Source organism: Coptis chinensis, chromosome 8, assembly GCF_015680905.1.
Source record: "Coptis chinensis isolate HL-2020 chromosome 8, ASM1568090v1, whole genome shotgun sequence".
In the NCBI taxonomy this organism is placed as follows: domain Eukaryota; kingdom Viridiplantae; phylum Streptophyta; class Magnoliopsida; order Ranunculales; family Ranunculaceae; genus Coptis; species Coptis chinensis.
In genome coordinates this window covers 190,253-212,973 of record NC_141463.1, presented here as the reverse complement: position 1 = coordinate 212,973, position 22,721 = coordinate 190,253, and the positions used below count along the sequence as shown (strand labels likewise).

General features: G+C 35.7%; 3 protein-coding genes, 1 long non-coding RNA gene and 1 pseudogene across 6 annotated transcripts; 2 read left to right on the top strand and 3 right to left on the bottom strand.

The window, feature by feature from the left end:
- Positions 1-575: 575 nt before the first annotated feature.
- LOC147479106 (nuclear localized protein) lies at positions 576-4,275 on the bottom strand. The gene is made up of 7 exons (XM_086576718.1): positions 3,485-4,275; positions 3,339-3,401; positions 3,159-3,260; positions 2,986-3,051; positions 1,760-1,859; positions 1,171-1,681; positions 576-880 (listed from the first exon to the last, which is right to left on the bottom strand). Exons 1-7 carry the CDS (start codon positions 3,959-3,961, stop codon positions 859-861), a joined length of 1,341 nt encoding a protein of 446 aa, XP_086432844.1. The 5' UTR covers positions 3,962-4,275; the 3' UTR covers positions 576-858.
- Positions 4,276-5,054: 779 nt separating this feature from the next.
- LOC147479105 (protein PTST, chloroplastic-like) lies at positions 5,055-8,848 on the bottom strand. Of its 2 annotated transcripts, none has more exons than XM_086577039.1 (8): positions 8,582-8,848; positions 8,259-8,508; positions 7,098-7,187; positions 6,669-6,737; positions 6,020-6,125; positions 5,802-5,890; positions 5,528-5,640; positions 5,055-5,426 (listed from the first exon to the last, which is right to left on the bottom strand). In XM_086577039.1, the coding sequence occupies exons 1-8, from the start codon at positions 8,608-8,610 to the stop codon at positions 5,324-5,326; spliced, it is 849 nt and encodes a 282-aa protein (XP_086433165.1). In that variant the 5' UTR covers positions 8,611-8,848; the 3' UTR covers positions 5,055-5,323. The 2 variants fall into 2 exon arrangements, with proteins under 2 accessions (XP_086433165.1, XP_086433166.1); XM_086577040.1 differs by having other exon boundaries at positions 8,259-8,521; positions 8,582-8,693.
- Positions 8,849-15,180: 6,332 nt separating this feature from the next.
- LOC147479104 (alpha-thujene synthase TPS3, chloroplastic pseudogene) lies at positions 15,181-16,362 on the top strand (annotated as a pseudogene). Its single transcript, XR_015203957.1, has 3 exons — positions 15,181-15,488; positions 15,641-16,019; positions 16,131-16,362. The product of XR_015203957.1 is annotated as an alpha-thujene synthase TPS3, chloroplastic pseudogene (transcript).
- Positions 16,363-16,386: 24 nt separating this feature from the next.
- Positions 16,387-17,378, top strand: LOC147479103 (alpha-thujene synthase, chloroplastic-like). The gene is made up of 2 exons (XM_086576333.1): positions 16,387-16,582; positions 17,064-17,378. Exons 1-2 carry the CDS (start codon positions 16,481-16,483, stop codon positions 17,226-17,228), a joined length of 267 nt encoding a protein of 88 aa, XP_086432459.1. The 5' UTR covers positions 16,387-16,480; the 3' UTR covers positions 17,229-17,378.
- Positions 17,379-18,333: 955 nt separating this feature from the next.
- LOC147479102 (uncharacterized) lies at positions 18,334-19,350 on the bottom strand. Its single transcript, XR_015204381.1, has 3 exons — positions 19,231-19,350; positions 18,911-18,963; positions 18,334-18,802 (listed from the first exon to the last, which is right to left on the bottom strand). It is a non-coding gene; the product is annotated as an uncharacterized LOC147479102 (long non-coding RNA).
- Positions 19,351-22,721: the final 3,371 nt, after the last annotated feature.

Sequence of the window (22,721 nt, the reverse complement as noted above, 5' to 3'; positions counted from 1 at the left end):
TGGAGTAAATTATTTTAAGGTAAAAGAGATTGTATGTTATACAGCTCTTACACAAGATTCTTTACAATGCAAGGTTTAGGAAACAACTGAAGATTTTTATTTTTATTTTTATTTTATTTCTATCGAAAAAAAATTTATGTTATTGAAAAAAAAAAAAAGCTGTCTGCATCGCCTGCCTGGCCTAGAGCGTATGCTTAGAGCCGTCAGATATATATATATATTTATTTTTTTTTTTTTTTTCGCCACTTAAAAAAAAAAAAAAAAAACTGTCTCATCAACCAAATCCTTAGATATCAACCGTCCAACGTCCAACTCCTGAATTTCCAATTTGGAAATCGAGCAATGCATTATTTACAAAATTGCGGTCATCACGTACTAAATTGTTGTCTCTAGGAAACCAATGTTTTAAACTGCTGGGGGTGCTGGAGTATAGTATAAACAGAATTCGTGCATCAGCACTAATCCTGGTTATGGAGAATATAGTCTACAGTTAATTGAAGTAGAATCTGTCCCATTAATTTCTTAATAGGCACTCATTTACTGGTTAATTTATAAATCTGAACCAATGAAGAATATTTGATCTAAAATGCTATTGCTGTCTTTCTCATCATATTTAAAGTTAAAACAGCATTTCAAGTATTCATCAATGTACAAGCTTGGCAGTTTTTCTTTTTAGACTCTACAAAGGCAAAACAACAGTATAATAACTACTATGCACCATGAGAAGTACGCTCGTAATGCAATCATTTTGCATAAGTTTGCTCGCAGAGATTGAATTAATCAAATGTGTACGCCCAGGACCAAGACGATGTGACCTGAGCGCCCCTCTGGGTGAGTAGAGAATGGCTGAATCTGGAATCAAGTGATCATGTCGAGGGTCCTAGTAAGGAATAAGTAAATAACTTAAGACCATAGGGAGTGAAAGTACATCCATAAACAAGCATGGAGTAAAAGAACAGATCAAGCTGCAAGCTGACTGCAATCTGCAATCAAATTTTAAAATGTAACCAACTGATTTTTTAGTTTTGCAGAAATGTTATTTCCTGCATTTTGGCAGTAATCCTTGCAACAAGGATGTGACATCCCATTAAGATAACATTCACACAACTTCCATATTGCTTTAATGTGTCTATGTCAAGCTATACAAACGTATCAGGACAGAAAAGTTACCAATCATCAACACCATCAGCAAACAGCTCATCTAGCTGTTCATCCGTCCACTGTGGAAGTATAGTTTTCGATATCATCTGTGGCCTCTCTTTCGTAACTCCACTTGTCCTATCAATTTCACTATCATCAAGGAGGTTGTCAGTTGGTTTTGCTGCAGAAAAAGCATGTTGTGTTCCGTTCCTACTGCAATCCATAATTCCTGATGGAATGCCTTCGGGTTGCATGTCATAATCAGTCATGATCTGGTCTTTACCGTTGTCATCTCCTTTACTTTGCTCTATCGTGGCTTCTTTGGTTACTCCCTTTCTCACCAAATGTTTCACCTCCTCAACAGAGCGTTGGTGACTGCTGCCATTGGTAGTGATTGAAAACCTCCCTGAAAGTGGAATGTGCTCTTCTGGCAGTGTTTCACCTCCCACTGACCCCTTTGTCTTCATATATTCACTCACATCCTCATCTGTGGTTGTTTCAGCTGTCCCCAATCTCACAAAAGCTGGCTTCCTAATCATGCCTGCACAAGATTCTCATTTGTTTAATTGCCAGAAATTACCCATGATACTCTTGATGTCGATGAAATGAGAACACATACCTGTAATAGAAGCAACACCTCTGACTTGAGATGCCACACACCTGACTTGAGATGCCACACACGTATCTGATGAAGGAGGTCCACTCTCTTGACTGATAACCTGTTCAGGCAAAGAGATATAACAGGAAACTCTAAGAAAATTACTTAAAAGCTAATAAGCTATGGCACTTGAGATGATCACGCTTAAAATTTATTGCTATCATGACAATGGTCAGAGTCAGATAACACCAAACCTTCATGGAGTGCCTAGTGGCTAGTACTAGAACAAGTTTTACGCGAACGTAGTGCACAAACCACAAAGAAAGTCAAAAATGAAATTTTTTTTGGCAAGGCAAAACAAAAAACGAATAATGCTGATGTGTCTTCCACGCTACAAAAGGCCTAAGGGTTTCAAACCCCTCCACCCCACCCCCCGAAACTAAAGTATCTTTTAGTTTATTGGTGAGTGCTCTTCTAAGCATTTCGTCAGCACCACAAAGTATAAACCACCAGCTGCCTCAGGAAAGATTTACATATAAAATAATAAAGATAATGGATTCCTAGAGAATCACTTTGAATCACATATTCGCTTGGACCATTGGACTTAACTTCCTACCGGACAGATTTTATAGCAGCATGACCATTTTTACATTTTCGCCGCTAAATACCAGTGTTTGTCGAACACTCACAGCATGTACAACGTGGTGAAAGGGAACTCAAAAGGACTCTCACATACAGAGGCTCTCTACTACACTCAGAAGATAGATAACTAGTCATTAGCTGAATGAAATGAATTGCAATCCCACCTTTCCCTTCGTCTCGACCTTGTCTGTTTCTATATGACTAACTGGGCATCAATATTTACCTAGGTAATAATAATTCATAGCAATTTCACTTAGTCGGGCATCATTATTTGCCTAGGCAATATGATTTATCACTGACCACTGATAGAATTGCTATTGCCTCGAAGATGGTCATAGGGCCCAACGAAGTTTGCATAACCATATAGTGCGTTTGCCGCCCAGGACCAGCTGTACAAAAATCTGAAGTACGATAACTAATTGTAAGTCGAGTATTCTAGCTGGTGTGCAACTTTCCTATGATGCTTGCACCAAAAACATGTAAAAATGTATGTAGACTATTACAAACATGATAAATGTTCTACAAAAAGAGATGGGGCATGGGCAGAGCAATTATTTTCAAATGATATGATTGAAGTTCATAAATATCAAAAGAACATAATGTACCTTGAGGACATTGTTAAGTGTGATATTGAGGTAATATGCTGAAGGCGATGGAGAGAATACTGCAACCTGAATTGAACCATAAACATTGGCATTTCATCATATACTTTTGAGAAACATAAATCACACTAAATATCCATGATGAAATCGACAAAATGACAATCAAGACAATGTACCTTGTGTAGAATCAAAGTGGCCCCAACTGCAATATCCTTTCCAAACTCGCTCTCCGTAAGAACTTTACGATGAATGTTAGCACCAATCGTACCCGAAGTATCCTAAAATTCATAATCATATCCACATTAACAAATTTTCACAAAAAAAATAGCCCATTCCCTAGACCTACTCCTTCCTACCTTTAGCGTTGCGATAAGATCCCCAAGACCATTTGGTGTACAAGATTTCACAATTGCAACAACCTATTAAATCACAATTCACACATTCAACAAAATTTAAATAAAAACCCAACACCAATGCAAGTATAAAACATGAAATTAAGTACCAAGGGTAGTCTTTCAACGCTTTTTCGACATTTCTTGATTGAGCCCAAAGAAGAAGCAATCAAAAAATTATTCTTTTCTTGACCAATAAACTCCATAGCACAAAGCCAAGAATTCATCTTGAAATCACCATCGTTATCAGCATTACTCCCATCTTCTTGCACTGCCCTCATTAAAAACTCTTGAGTAGAAGTAGCATTATTATTTTCATGGGGATCCTTGTTTTGATTAATAACAGCTTTCCGATGCATTGCGGCTTGAATGGTACCTGCGGGACCAGGAATAATGGAAGATGAAGGAGCAGGGTTTTGGGATTGAGTTTTGGGATGGGAAGATTGTGAAGGTTGGGAGGAGCAGGGTTTGAAGGGTGTGGTGAAACGGGAGTTGGGTTTGGAGCGTTTGCAAGGGAGCAGGGTTGGTTGTTGTGGAAGAATAATAATATCTGAGTCGTCCGTGTCAAGTAATTCCCACGACTCCATTTTTGAAGAGAGTTTTTGGCGGGAAAATAATGATGTCTTTTTTTAAAAAAAAATAGATTGTTGTATGTTATAGGGTTTAAAGAGTTGCACTGGTGCAACCCCGAACTAGCTGCCAAACAAGAGATAGACCCCCACTCACTACTGGTTGTTGAAAGCATGTTTTACCATAAATATATTTTACTAGTATACTGCTAATCAGTGGGGGCGTGAGGAGTGGAGATTGAGAGTGTGTAGAGAGGAAAAAGGAGAGGGACGGATTGGAGAGGGAGAGGGAGGAGTGGAGATTGAGAGTGCGTGGAGAGAGACGAAAAGGGAAAGATGGGTTTGTAGTGGAGAGAGAGTTGGATTTGGTTGAGAAAGAAAGAGGGAGAGGGAGATTGAAGGAGGGAGATTGAGAATGCGTGGAGAGGGAGAAGGACGAAGAGAATAGAAGAGATGAGGACAGACATAAACCAACCAAATATTTTTTTGTGGTGGGTACCCTCCTTTTGGGCAACAACGCTTGGGGCTCACTTGACTAGTATATTTGCGGGGGGGGAGGAGATGGAGGAGCGGGAGGGGGGAGAGTTGGGTGATTGGGGAGAGAGAGAGGTGCTGAAGGAGAGAAAGGTATTTTTGGAAAAAAAATAAGAGTGAAGATGAAGACAGACAGACAGAAACCAACCAAGTTAGTTTTTGTCTCGCATAGCCCCCATTCTCCCAAAATCTTTCGCTTCGCTCACTCGATTATCTTATTGTAGTAGACATTGAAACATGTTGGACTTCAAGTTAAATACTAATCATTCTTTTACTTCTGGGTAGGGCACTTGGTTCATTTGACGTCTAGGATGCACTGAAAAGCTAATGATAGTAGATCCATAACTGTATGGAACTTCGGTAGATGCTTCACGGAAAGAAGGCAATCATCCTCTTAAAAAGGAGTAGATGAGAAGTAGTAGGACCATTTCTCTCCCATGTAATTCCTGGACCAGCCTTTATTTTTTGCAAAATTTTGGACCATTGCTAAACGAAAAGAAAGTCCAGTGGTCGTTCCTTGGTAAGCATCAGTTTGTATGCCAAAAAGGTTGGACAAATGTATTCCATCATAAAGTCATAACCACTAATAAGCAATATCATTCAAAGCATCAGGCGATTGCAGGAGAAAGTTCCAATCCTTAATAACATAAGCTTTTCATATGTAAACGTAATAATTATTACATCTATGTGCAAAATAAGGCAACTGTCATGCCTATCTCAACATGATCTTGCGGAACGTGGAAAAATAGAACATTTCAGCAATGAAACAGTCGTTGCGTAGAGCTCTCACGCATTATTAGCTTCTCTGACTGTATCTTTGCGGTAGGTCATCCATTAGACACCAAACTATTCAACGATCAACAAATTGTTGATCGTCATTCCCTCACCTATAATAGGGAGCTCTGGTGTTAGATGCCATTCTCCATCCACCAAGAATTTTATCTCGTACCTTCATGACATAGAGACACGCAAATAAGATATGGTGTTTATGTAGTTGTCTGCAAGAATGTGGGTGAGAGAGAGGGGAAGGGAGAAAGAAAGGGAGGGTACCTTCCAGGTCGAAGCATTAATGTTGCTGAGAATTTACTAAAAGAGTCAGTATATTCAGGGGATAACTGCTTTCCTTCACTCCACCCATCAAAGGAACCCATTACTTTTACACTCTGTTCCAGAGAGGAGAATGAAACTTCAGAGGTTAACATTTGTTTATACATCTACCATTGCCACTGAGAAATAACGGAGGATAATTAAATATTAACAACTATACAGTTCTATGGCCTTATCCCTACATAACATTCCCACACTTGCGGTGATGCATGCTCACCTCAGCCATGCCAACCCAATATAAAGGAACCTCCTTGGACTGTACGACATCCACATCCTTTACTTGTTCCTTCAGTTTTACATGCACGGCTTCACAAGAGATGGTGACAAGGAGGAAAAAGAATATAAGGAAGAAAGATAACTACCATATAAGTAATTATGTGGTGAAAGCTCTAAAATAGAAGACTAAAGTTAGTTTTTGGCTGAATATTTAGATACCTTCCAATCTGGAGAGAAGATGAGACTGGATGTATTTCCCATTAATCTTTCTCGAATCTTGAGGAATGCCAGATTTAGCTACTTCTTCAGCCAGGGTTGCCAAAGCCTGTCTATGAGAATAACATTACAAAGGTAGACATTATATTGATTTCATAGGACTAATTTTTATTTTTTCGATAATGATAGGACTAACTTCTAAAACATATAGAGGCCAGGATGGATTGTGTATCAGTTCCAATTATTGCCAAAAAAAAATATGATTGTGCTTTTCCGCAACCAAAGGATTGCTAGAATAAGCTGAGACGCCAAAACGAATGAACCCGTAATTTATGATGACTTACTAAGTTCTAAACTGTAATACACTAACCTAAATCCAATCATTTAATAGCATGAAAAATCATTCAGAGAGGAAACAAATCTGGGTGTCATCGTATGCTGATATCTATATATATCTTAAACGGAGGCATATTTAATTTCAAATTCATCATTGTTTCTGAATTCTCCAAAATATAAAGTATTCCTTAGACAAACTTCATTTGTCTAATTGGTAAAGCTTACTCAATAATATAGGTAGATTATTAAGAACTCTCCATGTCTAAAAGCTCTGGACAAAAGACAAAACAAAGAAATGTGCAGTTAAAGAAGTAACCTTGATCTCAAGTTCCAAATCAGCAAGTTCAGTTTTGAAGCTAACCAATGCTTCCTCCGAATCATGCAACTGAAACTTACAAAATAGTCAGGAGAACCAAAAACATAATAATAATTCAGGGGGTGGAAGGGAGTGTTATTTCATGTTAAATTTTCAATGGATAGGTTAATACACCATGGAGGGAAGAGTCTATTGTTATCCAGCCTGACACGATGACCAGACAAAGCATTGGTAATTCTATGCTTAACCAAGTACTGCTCATTGTCTTAATTAAATTTCTCGTGTACTTCCTAATTCCTATTCCATCAAACTAAAATTAAAAGGATAATGGCAGGAGCAGCCTACAGACCACATGAAGTGTGGGAGTTTGTGAAATGTGTTTTTGTTCAACATGCACTAGGAGGTCTCCATGAACGAACTACTACATACCTGTCGTTTGAGAAATCGATTCTGCTGATTAGCTTCACTCAGTTTATTGACAAGCTTAGATCTCTGAGAATCAGCCAGCAATGACTTCAGCTGTCAAAGGAAATTTGTCAGGTTGACATTAAGGCCTTCCACGTCAAAGTATTCTAGTTTCTACAGGAAAGGTGTCTATCCTAGCAGAAACTGGCCTCAAAAACTTCCCAAAAATAATAATTATAAGATCTTACCACTGGCTAGTGAGAATGGTATAAAAATTGAGATCATAGAGAGGTTACTAATTGAGATTGCGATGGGCCAATGGCCAATGTTGATTTTCAGCAAGTCATCCTAATCTCCATGGATCATTTATTTTCTCTGATGTTACTCTCCTAGAGTACCAGGATTGAAAGGGCGAGTAATCTCATAAAAGGTCATGGAGGCAAAAAAAAACAATGGGAAGGGGAAGGCCTACATCAATTCAAAAAATGACTGAAAGAGATGTGAAGAATCGCCTGTAGCTCACATTTTGCCTAAATTCTTATTTAAAGTTGTAACATGTAACTCTGTTACTGGCTTACTGAAGATGTGATAACAAATAAGTAACTGAAAAAAATATATAATGTCTAAACAAAGCCATGCTTGCAACCAAAAACATAAAAGATGGTATACCCAATTAACCCAAACAAAATTTGTTGCAATTCACACAGACTTTACTTGGCTATGCACATAGCAGATACAAAATGTTATATGAAATCTATGAACAGATAGAAACATGTAGCCTTAGTTAGTTTTTGTTCTACAGTAATAATATCTGTGAGGTATCGGGTCTACTCACTAAGAAATGACTATTAGAGATGCAGAATTGTTTTCCAAAGGCAAGGAACAAGATTTGGACCTATAACATAGGCAAACCGCATCTTAATAAGACATTCTCAACATTAGTCATCTTACAAAGCCTATTTGAAGGCCAAGAGCCCAAGATTAATGCATGAAAAACAATTCCTACATTTTAAATTTTGTTTTATAATGTTCAGTGTCTAGCATATTTCTTCATCATATTCATTTGATCCTAACCTGCATGCAGTACAATGTTTAATAAACCTCTTTATTCAAATCCAAAAGGTTATCAACTAGTCACTCTACACAAAAGTATATAACAGACACCAGTGAAGTTTTCTGCATTACCTCATCACTGGCCAATTTTTGTGACAGAACACCATCCAATGAATCTTCTGAGGTAGCTTCATCTCCATTACTAGAGTATTCTTGTGCTGATGATGATGAAGATTTGTGTTCTAGACTAATTGGAAGAGCAAATGACTGCCTTCTAGTATATTTCCCATTCGAAAGAAGTGTTCTTTTTTGATAATCCCTCCTTGTATTACATAAACCCACCTTAAATCTTCGTTTATGTATATTTTCCATGCCCAAACACCTATAAATAAATGCTATGAGACATGTAAGCAGACACTATTCATGAAATAAAAGACTGAGCCTATAAATAGTACCTCATAACACCTGCCATATGACACTCCATCGTACAGTGAACGGCCTCCTTGTACCTAAAAACAGGGCTTTTTTCTTCCTTCTCAAAGTGGGTTTTGGAGTTGGGAAACGAAGAGATTGTTAAAACCCTGCCCGCACGTGTCTAAGTAATATGTCGGTCACGTTTTTGTTTTTTTTTTGTTAGTGGACAGTGGGGTCCTTTATTTTGGACTATCTAATGGATTCTAGATCCATCGTGTCGTTGATTTTTCAATGGAAAACTCGTGGCCAGAATGCTTTCTCTATTATGTTTGGTTTATGTAGGTTGTTAGGGCATCACCAATGCAGGCCCTCATAATAGAGGGCCACATCAGCGTTTTGAAGATATGTATAGAGGAGAGAAGGGACATAGAGGACCCTTATATTTTGTGTCCTACAATGCTAACCTTTAAAATTAATTTTAAATCTTGTATTAACTTTCAGTTCTTGTGAAATTGGTATGGTGGAAGTGTAGATAGCTCAAGACCCGTAGGTTCTGGTTTTGAGTCCCATTTGTAACATTTCATTGTGATTTATTTTTCTTTTTAAATTTGGTACAAAAAGTTTAAAAAGCAGACAACTTGTTCGGGTGGGGTTTCGAACCCGGGATATTTCCCAATATATGAGCAATTTTGACCAACTTTGCTGGTACCACTCAACTGAAATTATTATGACCCATTTTGGTGTTATCTCGCGAAACGGACCGGGACCTCTATAAATGTGATAGAAATAGAGATAGTTTTAAAGGATGGTAACTATAGGGGCCAATATAGAGGCTGCATTGGAAGCCCATTTATGTATTGTTCTCTTAAATTTGAAGATACAGGGCCATATCAAGGTCCCATTGGTGATGCCCTTAGTGGGTAAGCAGGTCCTTATTACCTACCATCACGGACCAAAATATTGCCGATATATATTAGTATTTTGGTACACCGATATTGATATTTCGATATATATCCACCGAATATAGAATCCTTTTTTTCCGATATATATTGAAATTTTCGATATAAAACTTTATATCACCGATATAATCGATATATCTGATATTTACGATATATATCGGTTGACCACCGATATATTCATCGATATCGATATTTTGGGCCTTGCCTACCATCCCATTATTATTAATTCCCCTGTATGTGTTATTATTACTAAAACAAAAAATGAGTTTTTGATAAGCAAGATTTATCTAAGCAAACTGCTGTGAATTATTATTAAGTAAGCGCTTAATGTGTAAAATATGTGGCTAGCTTTCGAACCCATCCTACGAACGGGTGCCGATCTCATAAGTATTAACAACTATGTTGAGCTATGAGATATGAATATTATATTGATCACCCATCCAAATTTCTTACAGTGTGCAAATTCTACACTCCGTAAAAAGAACGAACCCACTTCGATTTTTTTTTTGTCAATTAATGTAGAAGTTTGATAAAACTTTTGTGAGAATGCCCAATGAAGCGAGAATTATATTGAAACTACTTGAATAGCAATGCATTCCCAATCATATGAAAAATGATATGATAAACACCATTTTAACTGCAAAACAGTACCTGTCGAGACATTCTCACTCCTATAATATATAATTATGTTTTGAGGTTAGTTCAATACATTTGCATCCACTTTCTAATTTTTCATTAATTATTCTTTGAGGTTAATTCAATGCAGTTCCATCCAATTTTCGATTTCCCGTTAAATATTCTTTGAGGTTATTTCGATGCATTTGCAACCACTTTCCTATTTTCGGTTAATTTTTCTTTGATGTTAGTTCCACACAGTTGCACCCAGTTTCTGACTTCTCGTTAATTATTCTTTGAGGTTAGTTCTTGATGCACTTGTATATAGTTTTTTATTTCCCGTTATTTATTATTTGAGGTTAGTTTAATGCATTTGCATTCAGTTTCCGATTTCCCATTAATTATTCTTTGAGGTTAAATCTATGCAGTTGCATCCAATTTTTAATTTCACGTTAATTATTCTTTGAAGTTATTTCGATGCATTTGCATCCATTTCTAATTTTCCGTTAATTATTCTTTGAGATTAGTTCTATGTAGTTGCATCCAGTTTCCGATTTTATGTTAATTATTATTTAGGGTTAGTTCCTTGCAGTTGCATCCAATTTCTGATTTCCTGTTAATAATTCTTTGAGGTTAGTTCAATGTTGTTGTATCTAGTTTTCGATTTCTCGTTAATTATATTATGAGGTTAGTTTGATTTGATGCAGTTGCATCCAATTATCAATTTCGTGCTAATTATTCTTTGAGGCTAGTTCCATGCATTTGCATGTAGTTTCCGATTTCCCGTTATTTATTCTTTGAGGTTAGTTTCCGAGTTTTTTTTTTTTTTTTTTTATAGGTTAGTTCAATGCATTTGCATCCAGTTCCCAATTTATCGTTATTTTTTTTTTAGGTTACTTTCACGTAATTGTTTTTAGGTTACTTTCACGTAATTGTATCCAGTTTTCGATTTCCCGTTTATTATTCTTTGAGGTTAGTTCAATGTCGTTGCGTCTAGTTTCTGATATCTCGTTAATTATACTATGAGGTTAGTTCGATACAGTTGCATCCAGTTGTTGATTTCGGGTTAATTATTCTTTGAGACTAGTTCTATGCATTTGCATCCAATTTTCGATTTCCCGTTAATTATTCTTTGAGGTTAGTTCAATGCAATTGCATCCATTTTTCGATTTTCCATTCTTATTCTTTGATGTTGGTTCAATACATTTGCTTCTAGATTCGATTGTTTCATTTTGTGATTTCCCATTAATTATTTTTTGAGATAAGTTTAATGCATTTGCATCCAATTTTTTATTTCCCATTAATTTTCCTTTTAGGTTAATTAGTTTCACGGAGTTGCATCCGTTTTCGATTTCATGTAAATTATTCGATCTCTTATGTTAGTTTCATGTAGTTGCATATAGATTCCGATTTCCAGTTAATTATTCTTTGAGGTTAGCTCGATTTAGTTGCATTCAGTTTCCGATTTTCCGTTAATTATTCTTTGAGGTTAGTTCAATGCATTTGCTCTTAGTTTCCGATTTTTACTTAATTAATTTATGACGTTAGTTAAATGCAATTGCATCCAATTTTCGATTTTTCGTTAATTATTCTAAGGTTAGTTGAATGCAGTTGCATTCAGTTTCCGATTTCCTGTTAACTCTTTTTTAGGTTAGTTAAATGCATTTGCATCTAGTTTCTGATTTCCAGTTAATTATTTTTTTAACCCCGTTCAATGCATTTGCATCCTATTGCCGATTTTCCGCAATTTATTATTTTCTGAGGTTAGTTCAGTGCAGTTGCATCATGTTTCCGATTTCCCATTAATTATTCTTTGAGGTTGGTTCAATGCATTTGTATCCAGTTGCTGATTTCGCATTAATTATTCTTTAAGGTTAATTTGTTTCGATGTATTTGCATTGAGTTTTTGATTTCTCGTTAATTATTCGTTGAGGTTAGTTCAATGCACTTGCATCCAGTTTCCGATTTCTTGTTAATTATTTTTTGTGGTTTGGTAAATGCATTTGCATCCAAGCTAGTTTCTGATTGCGCATTAATAATTGTTTGAGGTTAGTTCAACATTTGTATCAAGTTTTTGATTTCCCCTTAATTATCTATGGTTGTGTGTAATACCAACTTCTATTGATTCTTATGTAATGTCTTTGCAAACATGACATTAAAAAAAATAATAAAAAAATTAAATTAAATTAAATTAAACATGATTCGCTATATGGTATATATCATCAAAGAGACAAAATTATGTATGTTACGATAAAAACATAAATCCAAATTAAAAGGTTTTCCGTTAGGCTTTTTTATGGTTTACAATATTTAATCACATTGAAAATAGAAACACATTAGTCTTTATGCTTTTAGACATATCTCAAATACTATTTAGGCTTAGGCTTTTAGAGAGATGAGAGATCTAAAGTGCTACACCGTGGGATTTGAAAAAATATTGTGTTTCCATTAATGTGCCTTGACCATACCGTGGTAGCAACATTGAACAGTTGGTAAGAATTACATCTCATGAACAGTCGGAGAATCAAGTTAATGAGCAAATATATTTTATAGAATATACAAGTATAATTTTATTTTCTTAATTACATTTGAGTGTTTAGAATGAAGGAAAAGAAAAAATGTGAGAAAAAGCATGTGATAGTGTTTTTTTCAATATTTGTCTCATTTTTTTTTTCTGGTAATAATATTTGGTTTTTTTGGGAGCATATGTAAACTTCCAATTTTCTCACCTATTTTCCCGTAATTAGGCAACAAAAGTTGGAGTCTCTATGAAAGCTCCAAAAAATAGAGCCAAGAGGGTATAACTATAATATATATCTCCTTTTTTTTTGGTAATAATGTTTGGTTTTTTTTTAGAGTATACATAAACTTCTAATTTTCTCTCCTATTTTCCCATAATTAAGCAAAGTGTTTTACAAAAATTGGAGTTTTTTTTAAGGCTCCAAAAAATAGAGCCAAGAGGGTATAACTATAATATATATCTCATTTTTTTCGATAATAATGTTTGGTTTTTTTTGGAGTATACGTAAACTTCCAATTTTCTCTCTCATTTTCCCGTCATTAGGCAAAGTGCTTTACAAAAGTTGGAGTCTCTATGAAGGCTCCAAAAAATAGAGCCAATATATTCCCTTTTTTTTTGGTAATAATGTTTGGGTTTTTTTAGAGTATACGTAAACTTCTAATTTTCTCTCATATTGTTCCATAATTAGGCAAAGTGTTTTACAAAAGTTGGGGTCTTTATGTAGGCTCCAAAAAATAGAGCCAAGAGGGTATAGCTATAATATATATTTTATTTTTTTCGATAATAATGTTTGGTTTTTTTTTTGGAGTATACGTAAACTTCTAATTTTTCCGTAATTAGGCAAAGTGTTTTACAAAAGTTGGAGTCTCTATGAAGGCTCCAAAAAATAGAGCCAATATATCCCCTTTTTTTTTGGTAATAATGTTTGGTTTTTTTTTAGCGTATACGTAAATTTCTAATTTTCTCTCCTATTTTCCCGTAATTAGGCAAAGTGTTCTAGAAAAATTGGAGTCTTTATGAAGGCTCCAAAAAATAGAGCCAAGAGGGTATAGCTATACTATACATTTCATTTTGTTGGATAATAATGTTTGGTTTTTTTTTGGAATATACGTAAACTTACAATTTTCTCTCCCATTTTCCCATAATTAGGTAAAGTGCTTTACAAAAGTTGGAGTCTCTATGAAGGCTCCAAAAAATAGAGCCAAGAGGGTATATCAATAATCCGTGAGCGTAGTGAACTCTTGAGGTCGGTTTTAAAAGTCTCTCTAAAATCCACTTTGTTGGTGTCCTGTGCCCCTTCTTCTCGCTCACCTCATCTCACTTCAAACTCTTGAGGTTTGTCTCCAAAAGCCTCGCTAATATTTACTTCATTTTTGTTTGTCTGTATACCTCCCCCCTCATCCTTTCTCTACTTCTTCATCATACCCAGCCTCTTCTCTTCTCCCTCTGTCTCAGTCTTCTCTCTTCTCCACCTCCGCTACGCTCACACCCACTGCATAGCAGTAAATCTAGTATATATCACATTTTTTTTCGGTAATAATGTTTGGTTTTTTTGGGAGTATACGTAAACTTCAAATTTTCTCTCATATTTTCCTGTAATCAGGAAAAATGTTTTACAAAAGTTGGAGTCTCTATTAACGCTCCAAAAAATAGAGCCAATAGGGTATAACTATAATATATATCTAATTTTTTTTCGATAATAATGTTTGGTTTTTTTGGGAGTATACGTAAATTTCCAATTTTCTCTGCTCCAAAAAATAGAGCCAAGAGGGTATAGCTATAATATATATATTTTTTTTATTTTTTTTTTTCGGTAATAATGTTTGATTTTTTTTAGTATGCGTAAACTTCCAATTTTCTCTCATATTTCTCCGTAATTAAGCAAAGTGTTTTACAAAAGTTAGAGTCTCTATGAAGGCTCCAAAAAATAGAGCCAAGAGGGTATAACTATAATATATAACTAAAGATTCACCTATTTTGGATATGCATGATGCTCACCAGTGTCACTTTCTGTACGAGGTAACCAAAAGAATTCTCATTAACATAAAGGCTAAAGCAAATAAGTCGTATATATCTCAGTCTGGACTCGATTAAAACATGTTTGGAATTGATAGGAACTAGATCAATACATAGTATATACATAGATCAATACTCGATCAATACACATGCGTAGTCTTGTCTTATAATTGCCTATATAGGCTGCTATAAATTCTTCTTCTTTGTAATAATACTAAATTGTGAAGACGAAATGGCAATGCCTTGTAATCTCCGCCTCAATCTTCTGCTTGCTTCGCCACTTATAATCCACCAAATAATGTTTCTAAAAGAACTGCAAGCGTTGATTATTGTGTAATGCACAATGCCATTTTGTCTTGCAAGTACTACTAGAACTTGTGAATCGAGTGGTGTCGGAGGAAGATCTGCAAGTTACCAACCTAGCATATGGGATTTCGATACTATTAGGTCATTAAAGAGTGAATACATGGTCGATAGTGTCTTTGCTATAATTTTATGATCACCATCTATATGCATTGTAGTCATAAAATGCTCACTTGTACTAATTCAACTATTAACTATGCGAGGGAAAGATGTGTGAGAGTGAAGCAAAGAAGTTAAAGGAAAATGTAAGGTCTACTATCTTCAATTCGGAAGAGGTGAGAGTGTTACATAGGCTAGAGAAGATCGATAAACTCATTAGGTGGGGGTAAGTTACCATTTCAAGAGGAAATCAAGAATCTCCTAGGGCGACATAGCTATGAGCAAAAGCAGTCTTGGGCCCGATCGGGAGGACCTCCATGTTTGTGTCACTCTACTTTAGGCTACTTAGACAATATGGTTATGAGATATCCCAAGGTACTAAATCCTTAATACAAAAACAACAGCTTAAAAAGGGAAGAATAACTCTGCTTTTATTTGCATTGGCCAAGCTAGCAAGTTTCTCTTATTGAAATTAGATACTTCGTGTCGGGCACAACACATAACTCCTCGTTTGTGTGTGGATGCAGATGTTTTTAATTGCTTCAAGGATGATAGCGGACAATTTAAATCAAGCCTACATGAAGACATTAAAGGAATGTTAAGTTTTAATGATGCTTCTCACCTTGCATTTGAAGGGGAGGATATCCTGGATGAGGCCAAGTACTTAACAACCACATATCTGAAGGAAATCAAAACACCTTTAGGGACAAGCCTAAGTCTACCTAAGCTAGTGAGTCATTCTTTGGAGCTTCCACTGCACTGGAGAATGCAAAGATTAGAGGCTAGGTGGTATATTGAAGTATGCATGAAAGAAGGAGATATTGATCATGATCTACTTAAATTTGCAATTTTGGATTTCAATATGGTACAAGAAACACACCAGAATGATCTGAAGGATATGTCAAGGTTAGGGATTGGTTGTTAATATTTGTTGCTTGATGTATGTCAAGAGTCTGAATTATTATACCTCCAACTAAAATTCAGTGATGTACTGTCTCTCTGTTCTTTATGTTTTAGGTGGTGGAAGGATCTTGGTCTAGGCTCCCATCCCAAGTTGAGCTTTGCTTTCGAGACAAAGTTGATGGAGTGTTTCTTTTGGACAACTGGAGTGATAAGTGATCCCAGATTCGACTCATTGAGAAAATGGTACACAAAACTAAATACATTGGTAACAACCATTGATGATGTTTATGATGTTTATGGCACTTTGGACGAGCTTACGCTTTTTTGCCTTGAGTTGAGAGGTTAGTAGGAGATTGGCTCACGTTACTTCAGTTGAGTGTATCATATACTATATATGGTCTTGATTCAACTTGTTTGACATTTTTAGATGGGATATCAACACAATAGGAGAACTTCCAAATTATATGAAAATATGCTTCCTAGCCCTCTACAACACAAGAAACGAAATGGGTTATGTTATTCTTAAGGAACAAGGTTGGGACGCCATACCATACCTAAAGCAATCGGTATGTCCCTAATTAAGCATGTTAGATACACATTTTTCTAATTGCTAATTCAGCCACCAATAAATTGATATGAGTTACCACATTAGTTAATTCCTTTGAACTTTTATCGCGATTGGATGATTTATGCAAAAGTTATTTGGTGGAGGCAAAGTGGTATTACAACAAGTATACACCAACATTTGTGAATATCTAAGCAATGCATGTATTTCAATATCAGGTCCCCTTCGCTATTTCATATTTATTTCTTTATAGAACAAGATATCACCAAAAGAGGCTCTAGAGTGCTTAGGAAGCTGCCCAAATGTTATCGTTCTTCATCAATGATTCTTCGACTTTTCGGATGATTTAGGAACATCAAAGGTGTGTAATAATGCAACATTTCTTAAACTATAGTCTCAAACTTCCTAACTGCCTTGGATAGAGTATTACAAATATAATTAGAATATATAACCTACAAATTCCTTCTCTTTATTATACATAGGCCGAGCTTGAAAGAGGTGATGTACCAAAATCAATCCAATGCTACATGCATGGCGGAGTCTCGGAAGAAGTTGCTCGCGATTATATTAAACATATGATCGGCAACTTATGGAAGAAGATGAACAAAGATCGATTGGATGATTCACTTTTTCACAAACTTATATAGGAGCTGTAGTGAACCTTGCTCGAATGGCTCAATGCATATATCGGTATGGAGATGGACATGGTATTCTGACAGAGAGGCGAAAGATCAAGTTTTGTCATTGTTGGTTGAGCCCATAATGGAGATATGAAACAGTTAGCTAGCTAGCCCGGCCCGCCCGATCTGTTTTGATTAATGTTATGTTATTTTTGAATTTGTACTGAGAATGAAGAAATTAGGGGTTGTTTGTTTTTTGAATTCAAAGATTGAGCCTCTTAAACTTAAGTTTTCAAAGGCATTAGGAGGTTCAAAACTTGTTTTTTTTTGAAGTAGTTTAAGCATTCAGTGTTACTTTTTAGCATTCAACATTCAAAGACCAAAATTTCTTGAATCTTTGAATTTAATACTTGAAACAAGAAAGTCCCTTCTTGCCTTTTCTTAAGAACCCATCTACTTTCCTACCTTGATTTTTATGGCTTCAAAATAAGTTCTTCAAAATTTGATGTTGGCTTCCGCGGTTTTTTTCATTTTTTGGGTGAATGATATCCACTTTGTTAAAAATAGAATTACATATATATATTCTGAAAATAAACAAAATATGAAAATAAAACTGTTAAAATATATTTGTGAAAGCATATTTTAAATAAATTTATTTATCATTTATTTTTTCGATAATCCATCTCTTCTCCTCAAATATAATATATATTTTGTTTAACAAGAAATCAAGTTAGTGTTTAAAATAGATAGCATGAGTAAAATTGTCCGAATGATTTATATTCAAATTCTTCGAGGGTTATTCTAACGAGAAAACAAACACATGTTTTTTAGAATTCAATGTCAAGCATTTAGCATTGAGGAGGATGAGCCATTCAAAGATTCAAAGATTCATAGGCTCAGAAAAACAAACGAACCCTTAGACTCTTCCTTTTGGGAAGTTGAATAACGAATTCTGTTCGCACTCTGTTGATCACATGTTGGCCGTTTGGCAACCATTACCAAGAATCCACATGTGAAATTGGGATAATCCATAAATAAATAAATTATAAAAAAAAAAACAAAAAAAACAAGCTTAAAGAATGAGAAACAAAAAGGAGCGTCCCTCTTGGGCAAAGGCCAGCAAAAACACGTCAATGAACTGGGCTATTGGAATCATAATACAAAATATCACGATATGTGGCTATATATCACGATAGAAATAGAGAAATTAGTGTGGAATTTGTTTTCCTTAATTTTTATTTGAAAACTCAGAAAAATGGCTACACATTAATTTATTACAGACAAAAGTATATAACAGACACCAGTGAAGTTTTGTGCATTACTTCATCTCTGGCCAATTTTTGTGGCAGAACACCATCCGATGAATCTTCGGAGGTAGCTTCATCTCCATCACTCGAGTATTCTTGTGCTGATGACGAAGATTTGTGTTCTAGACTAATTGGAAGGCTTCTAGGATATTTCCCATTTGAAACATGACGAACAAGTGTTATTTTTTGGTAATCCCTCCTTGTATTACATAAACCCACCTTAAATCTCCGTCTATGTATATTTTCCATGTCTATATATTTGGTGAAAACAATGAGCACTTTTTGTCCAAACACCTGTAAATTAAATGCTATGAGTCATGTCACCTAGCAAACACTATTCATGAAATAAAAGACTTATCCACCTTAATTAAACAATAGAAGAATGCATATTCAAGATAGTACCTCATAACATCTGCCATGTGACACTCCATCGTACAGTGAGCGCCTACTTCTACCTAAAGGAGCCACATAGAAATATCAACAATCAGAAGACAATCATCATATATACATTATAAATAAAATCAAAACCACATAATTAAACAAGACTAAATCTATGGTGCGCAGGTCGTATGGTATGCTGGCAAATCTGGGCCACTCATACTAAGGGGTGCGTGTGTATTGGACGGCAGAAGTACTGATCTAAAGGTCTATATCCTCTGCGCACCATACATCTCGCGCCGAAGAAGTGCTCATTAAACAAGGGGTGTAAAAGAGAGACTTACAACCAAAAAAACAGAGCTTTTTCTTTTTTCTCAAAGTGATTTTGGAGTTGGGAAACGAAGAGATTGTTAAACCCTGCCACGTGTCTAACTAACATGTCGGTCTCGTTTTTTTTTTTCCACTTGGATTTTTTTTTTTTTTTTTTTTAATTTTGTTAGTGGACAGTGGAGTCCTTTATTTTGGATTCTAGATCCATCGTATCGTTGATTTTTAAATGGAAAACTCGTAGCCAGAAAGCTCATTATTATTAATTCCCCTATATGTATGATGCGACACTTGTAATGCCTGAATTACTAAAGCAAAAATATTATCACCATTAAGGCTGTATGTCATGATTTTAGCCAAGAAAAGAATGGAAGATAGGAACATTAGTGAAGTAAACCAGATGAGTAAAACATTAGGGTTAATTTGTGTAAACTCCTATATTTGTAAACATCACGATTTCTTCTTGTACCATCTGACTTTCATCCCAATTTCGTTGGTATTTCACCTAATACCAAAAGTACTCCTCAATAATGTACATTGACTAAATTATCCTTAAAAATTTCTTTCGTTTTCTCACTTTATTACCGAAACTATTCTTTGAAATAGTGGGAAAACTATTTGGGTTTTTATTATAGGAAACCCCTCTAGCTAATTTTATTGATCAACCCTAGTACTTAACCTCTGTCTAACGATTCAACACTCCCATTGACGGCATTTTCAATTCTTCTCTCTAACTTCGATTCGACGACAAGTGATGTTCGATCTACTGATTCCACTCTATTTTCTCTCTCTGTTTGCAACATGATTCGACTACAAGTGAAATAAGTTTGCTGTAAACCCTAGATCTTTGCATGTTTCTATTTTTATGTTTTTGATACATGAAAGTATGATATTTTTTACTTTGAGTTGTATAGTTTATTGTAAATGTGGGGGGTTTACACAAATTAACCCTTTGTATTATTGTAGAAATAGTAAAATTTGGTTTCAGGACTTTAAGATTTCATTATGGAGGAGAGCTTGTTGGAGTTATCCCTCACATGAGGAGAGAAACAGAGCTGGAGAGAAACGGAGCAAATTGGCCGGATTCCGCCGGAGGCCCGCATTTCGAAGAGAGCGCACCAGCTCGAGTTCGGTATGTTGAGCGACCAGCGTTCAAAGTGGCACCGCTTTAGAGTTTCGGTGTTTGAAGCGACTTCAAAAAGCGCCCTCGGCGCCAAAGTCTAATTCGTGGGCCCATTTACAAGAACGCGAAATTTGGTTTTTGAAGATAAAAACCAAAATCAAGGTTTTGGAAAACCTAAGACTAAGAACCAAGTCAGAAGGATTGGAATCCAGACTAAAACAAAGAGAGAGAAACCCAATCTTGAAAGCTATCAAGATTGAGAGATAAACTTTCTGAGAGATACAACTCAGTAAAGAGATAAAGTGATCTAGTAAGGTGAGAGATCGAAAGGAGAGATTGTAATATTCCTTCCCACTTTATAAAAACTGGCTCTTGTGGAAGTAGGCATCATTGGCCGAACCACGGTAAATCTTTGTTTTGTGGTTTACTTTTACTGCTTTACATTATTATCTGTTGTTAATAGTTGTTTAGCGAGTTGGGCATGTTAGTATAGTTTGTAGTTGATATTTAGAATTTGACTGAAGTTGAAGTGTGTTCATACAAGTTATCTGTGTAGTGGGGGAACCGATTGGTATTGGTATAAACCCCAACAGAGCTTAGAATATATTCAAAGAAGGGTGTGAAAATGTACGTTCATTTACGTGGGTGGGGATGTAGTTGATTATTCATTATTGGATAGTGATCTTGCAAACTTGATGGACATGATTGCATGGATCAAATACCATGTTTCAGTTCCTCTTGATCCTGTAATTGAAATAGAGTGGGTTGACAGTGAAAATGTAAGGAAAATAATTTCTGATGGGGATTTGTTATACATGTGGGTGCATGCAAAGCTTGATAGAAGTAGTTATACTCATTTGTATTTGAAGTTGACTGAAATGATAACATATAATTTTATAGTTTGAGAGCCTATTGTAGTTTTGTGTTGCCAGACTGCAATACTTCCCAAACTAAAATTTACTATCAAACAACACTTGCCCAATTACAAGAAGAAGTAATATAGTGCTTGCAACCTGAATAACTAAACAAAAATAGCCAAACATCACACATAAGCAACGATGTATACTTGCAAAGTTACAATCTAGATAAATTATGCAGCAAAAAATATTAAGACATTGGCAAACATAATAAACTGTCAACCATGGATCAAATGTTGTTGAATGTTGTTTCAATAGTAGCAGCAGTTGTAGTAAGAAAACCTGGAAAGTACAAAACAAAGTTAAAAGACAGAAAATGAACAAAAGATCAGACAGCTCGAAAAAAATGAAAAAATTACCTATCATACGCACTTGGTTTCCCCCGAACAAAAGAGCATGGAACTCCATCCAAATCTGCTAGCGACAAGAAAGCCGCAACAACTTTGGAATAAGTAACAACCAAAAGAATGTTGTGGGGTGCACATGGAGCACCAAACATGTTCAGAAGACCATGGGAACCTACACAAGAAATCTATTCTACGTTATAATGCGGCGTAGAGGTTTGAGTCGGTTAGCCGTGGCAAATACCATTCGCACAAACCAACAAAACATTTTTTTTTTAATATTTTTATCTATTGTGGACTGAACATATATTTATTTATTTGTTTTGCTTTTTCTTTCTGTTTTGTTAAAGTCAAACACCCTTCACACCACACTTCTTCAAGTTCTCTTTAGACGATGTTACTGAATCATCTAGAAACGTTATCATGTGAATGGTTCTGTCATTATCTCGATCTGACGAATGCTGACGGCGCTCGTGGCGGGAGCGATTTTTTGGTCGTCCTCTGCTACATCTGGATAAGGGATGGCATAATCACTCAAAGCGTTCTGCCTGAGGTCGTCTATTCGACTTGAGGTTCTCTGGAGCGAGCTGAAGCGTACCACCTACATGAATTGAAGCGAGCTGCTTATAAATCGATCTTGGAGGTCGATGATATGAGTTCGTTACAATCTCTGCTTATGCTCAATGCGTGTTTAATATTCCTCAATGAGAATATTATTCCCTTACACGCCTCTTTCATAACTTGTAGATACTACTCTGCCCCATCCTTCAATTTCCCAACTCGGCATAAGCTTCTGATGATCGATGTGTATGCCATAAAACTGAGCGAGTGCTTCCTACATTCCGTTTCATAGTAGAGCTTCAGAACCTACTGCACCTCACCTTCCGTCCCATATCCATCCATAAGGTATAGGAGTAGCCAGTAGGTGGCCTCGTTTGGGAGGAAACCTTTCTCCAACATAACAGTTAGCATGGCATTGGCTTTCTGCACATCTCTTATATATATATCACACAGCTTTCTAATTACCATCTCATTGAAAGCAAAGCAACTAGGCAAGAATCCTACATATCTTAAGCTTTCAATGTTTTTGTATTGAAGAATTCAACTAATAATCATCTAATTGT

Excerpts from the sequence above, each read along its gene's own strand:
- LOC147479106 (XM_086576718.1), bottom strand. The coding sequence starts at position 3,961 with ATGGAGTCGTGGGAATTACTTGACACGGACGACTCAGATATTATTATT. Across the intron at positions 1,860-2,985 it reads CACTTAACAATGTCCTCAAG|GTTATCAGTCAAGAGAGTGG; the intron begins GTACATTATGTT and ends TTGCCTGAACAG. Across the intron at positions 881-1,170 it reads GCTGATGGTGTTGATGATTG|GACCCTCGACATGATCACTT; the intron begins GTAACTTTTCTG and ends ATTCCTTACTAG.
- LOC147479105 (XM_086577039.1), bottom strand. The coding sequence starts at position 8,610 with ATGGAGTGTCATATGGCAGGTGTTATGAG. Across the intron at positions 8,509-8,581 it reads CATATGGCAGGTGTTATGAG|GTGTTTGGGCATGGAAAATA; the intron begins GTACTATTTATA and ends ATTTATTTATAG. Across the intron at positions 7,188-8,258 it reads AAAAATTGGCCAGTGATGAG|CTGAAGTCATTGCTGGCTGA; the intron begins GTAATGCAGAAA and ends TTCCTTTGACAG.
- LOC147479103 (XM_086576333.1), top strand. The coding sequence starts at position 16,481 with ATGAAAATATGCTTCCTAGCCCTCTACAACACAAGAAACGAAATGGGT. Across the intron at positions 16,583-17,063 it reads TACCATACCTAAAGCAATCG|GCCGAGCTTGAAAGAGGTGA; the intron begins GTATGTCCCTAA and ends TATTATACATAG.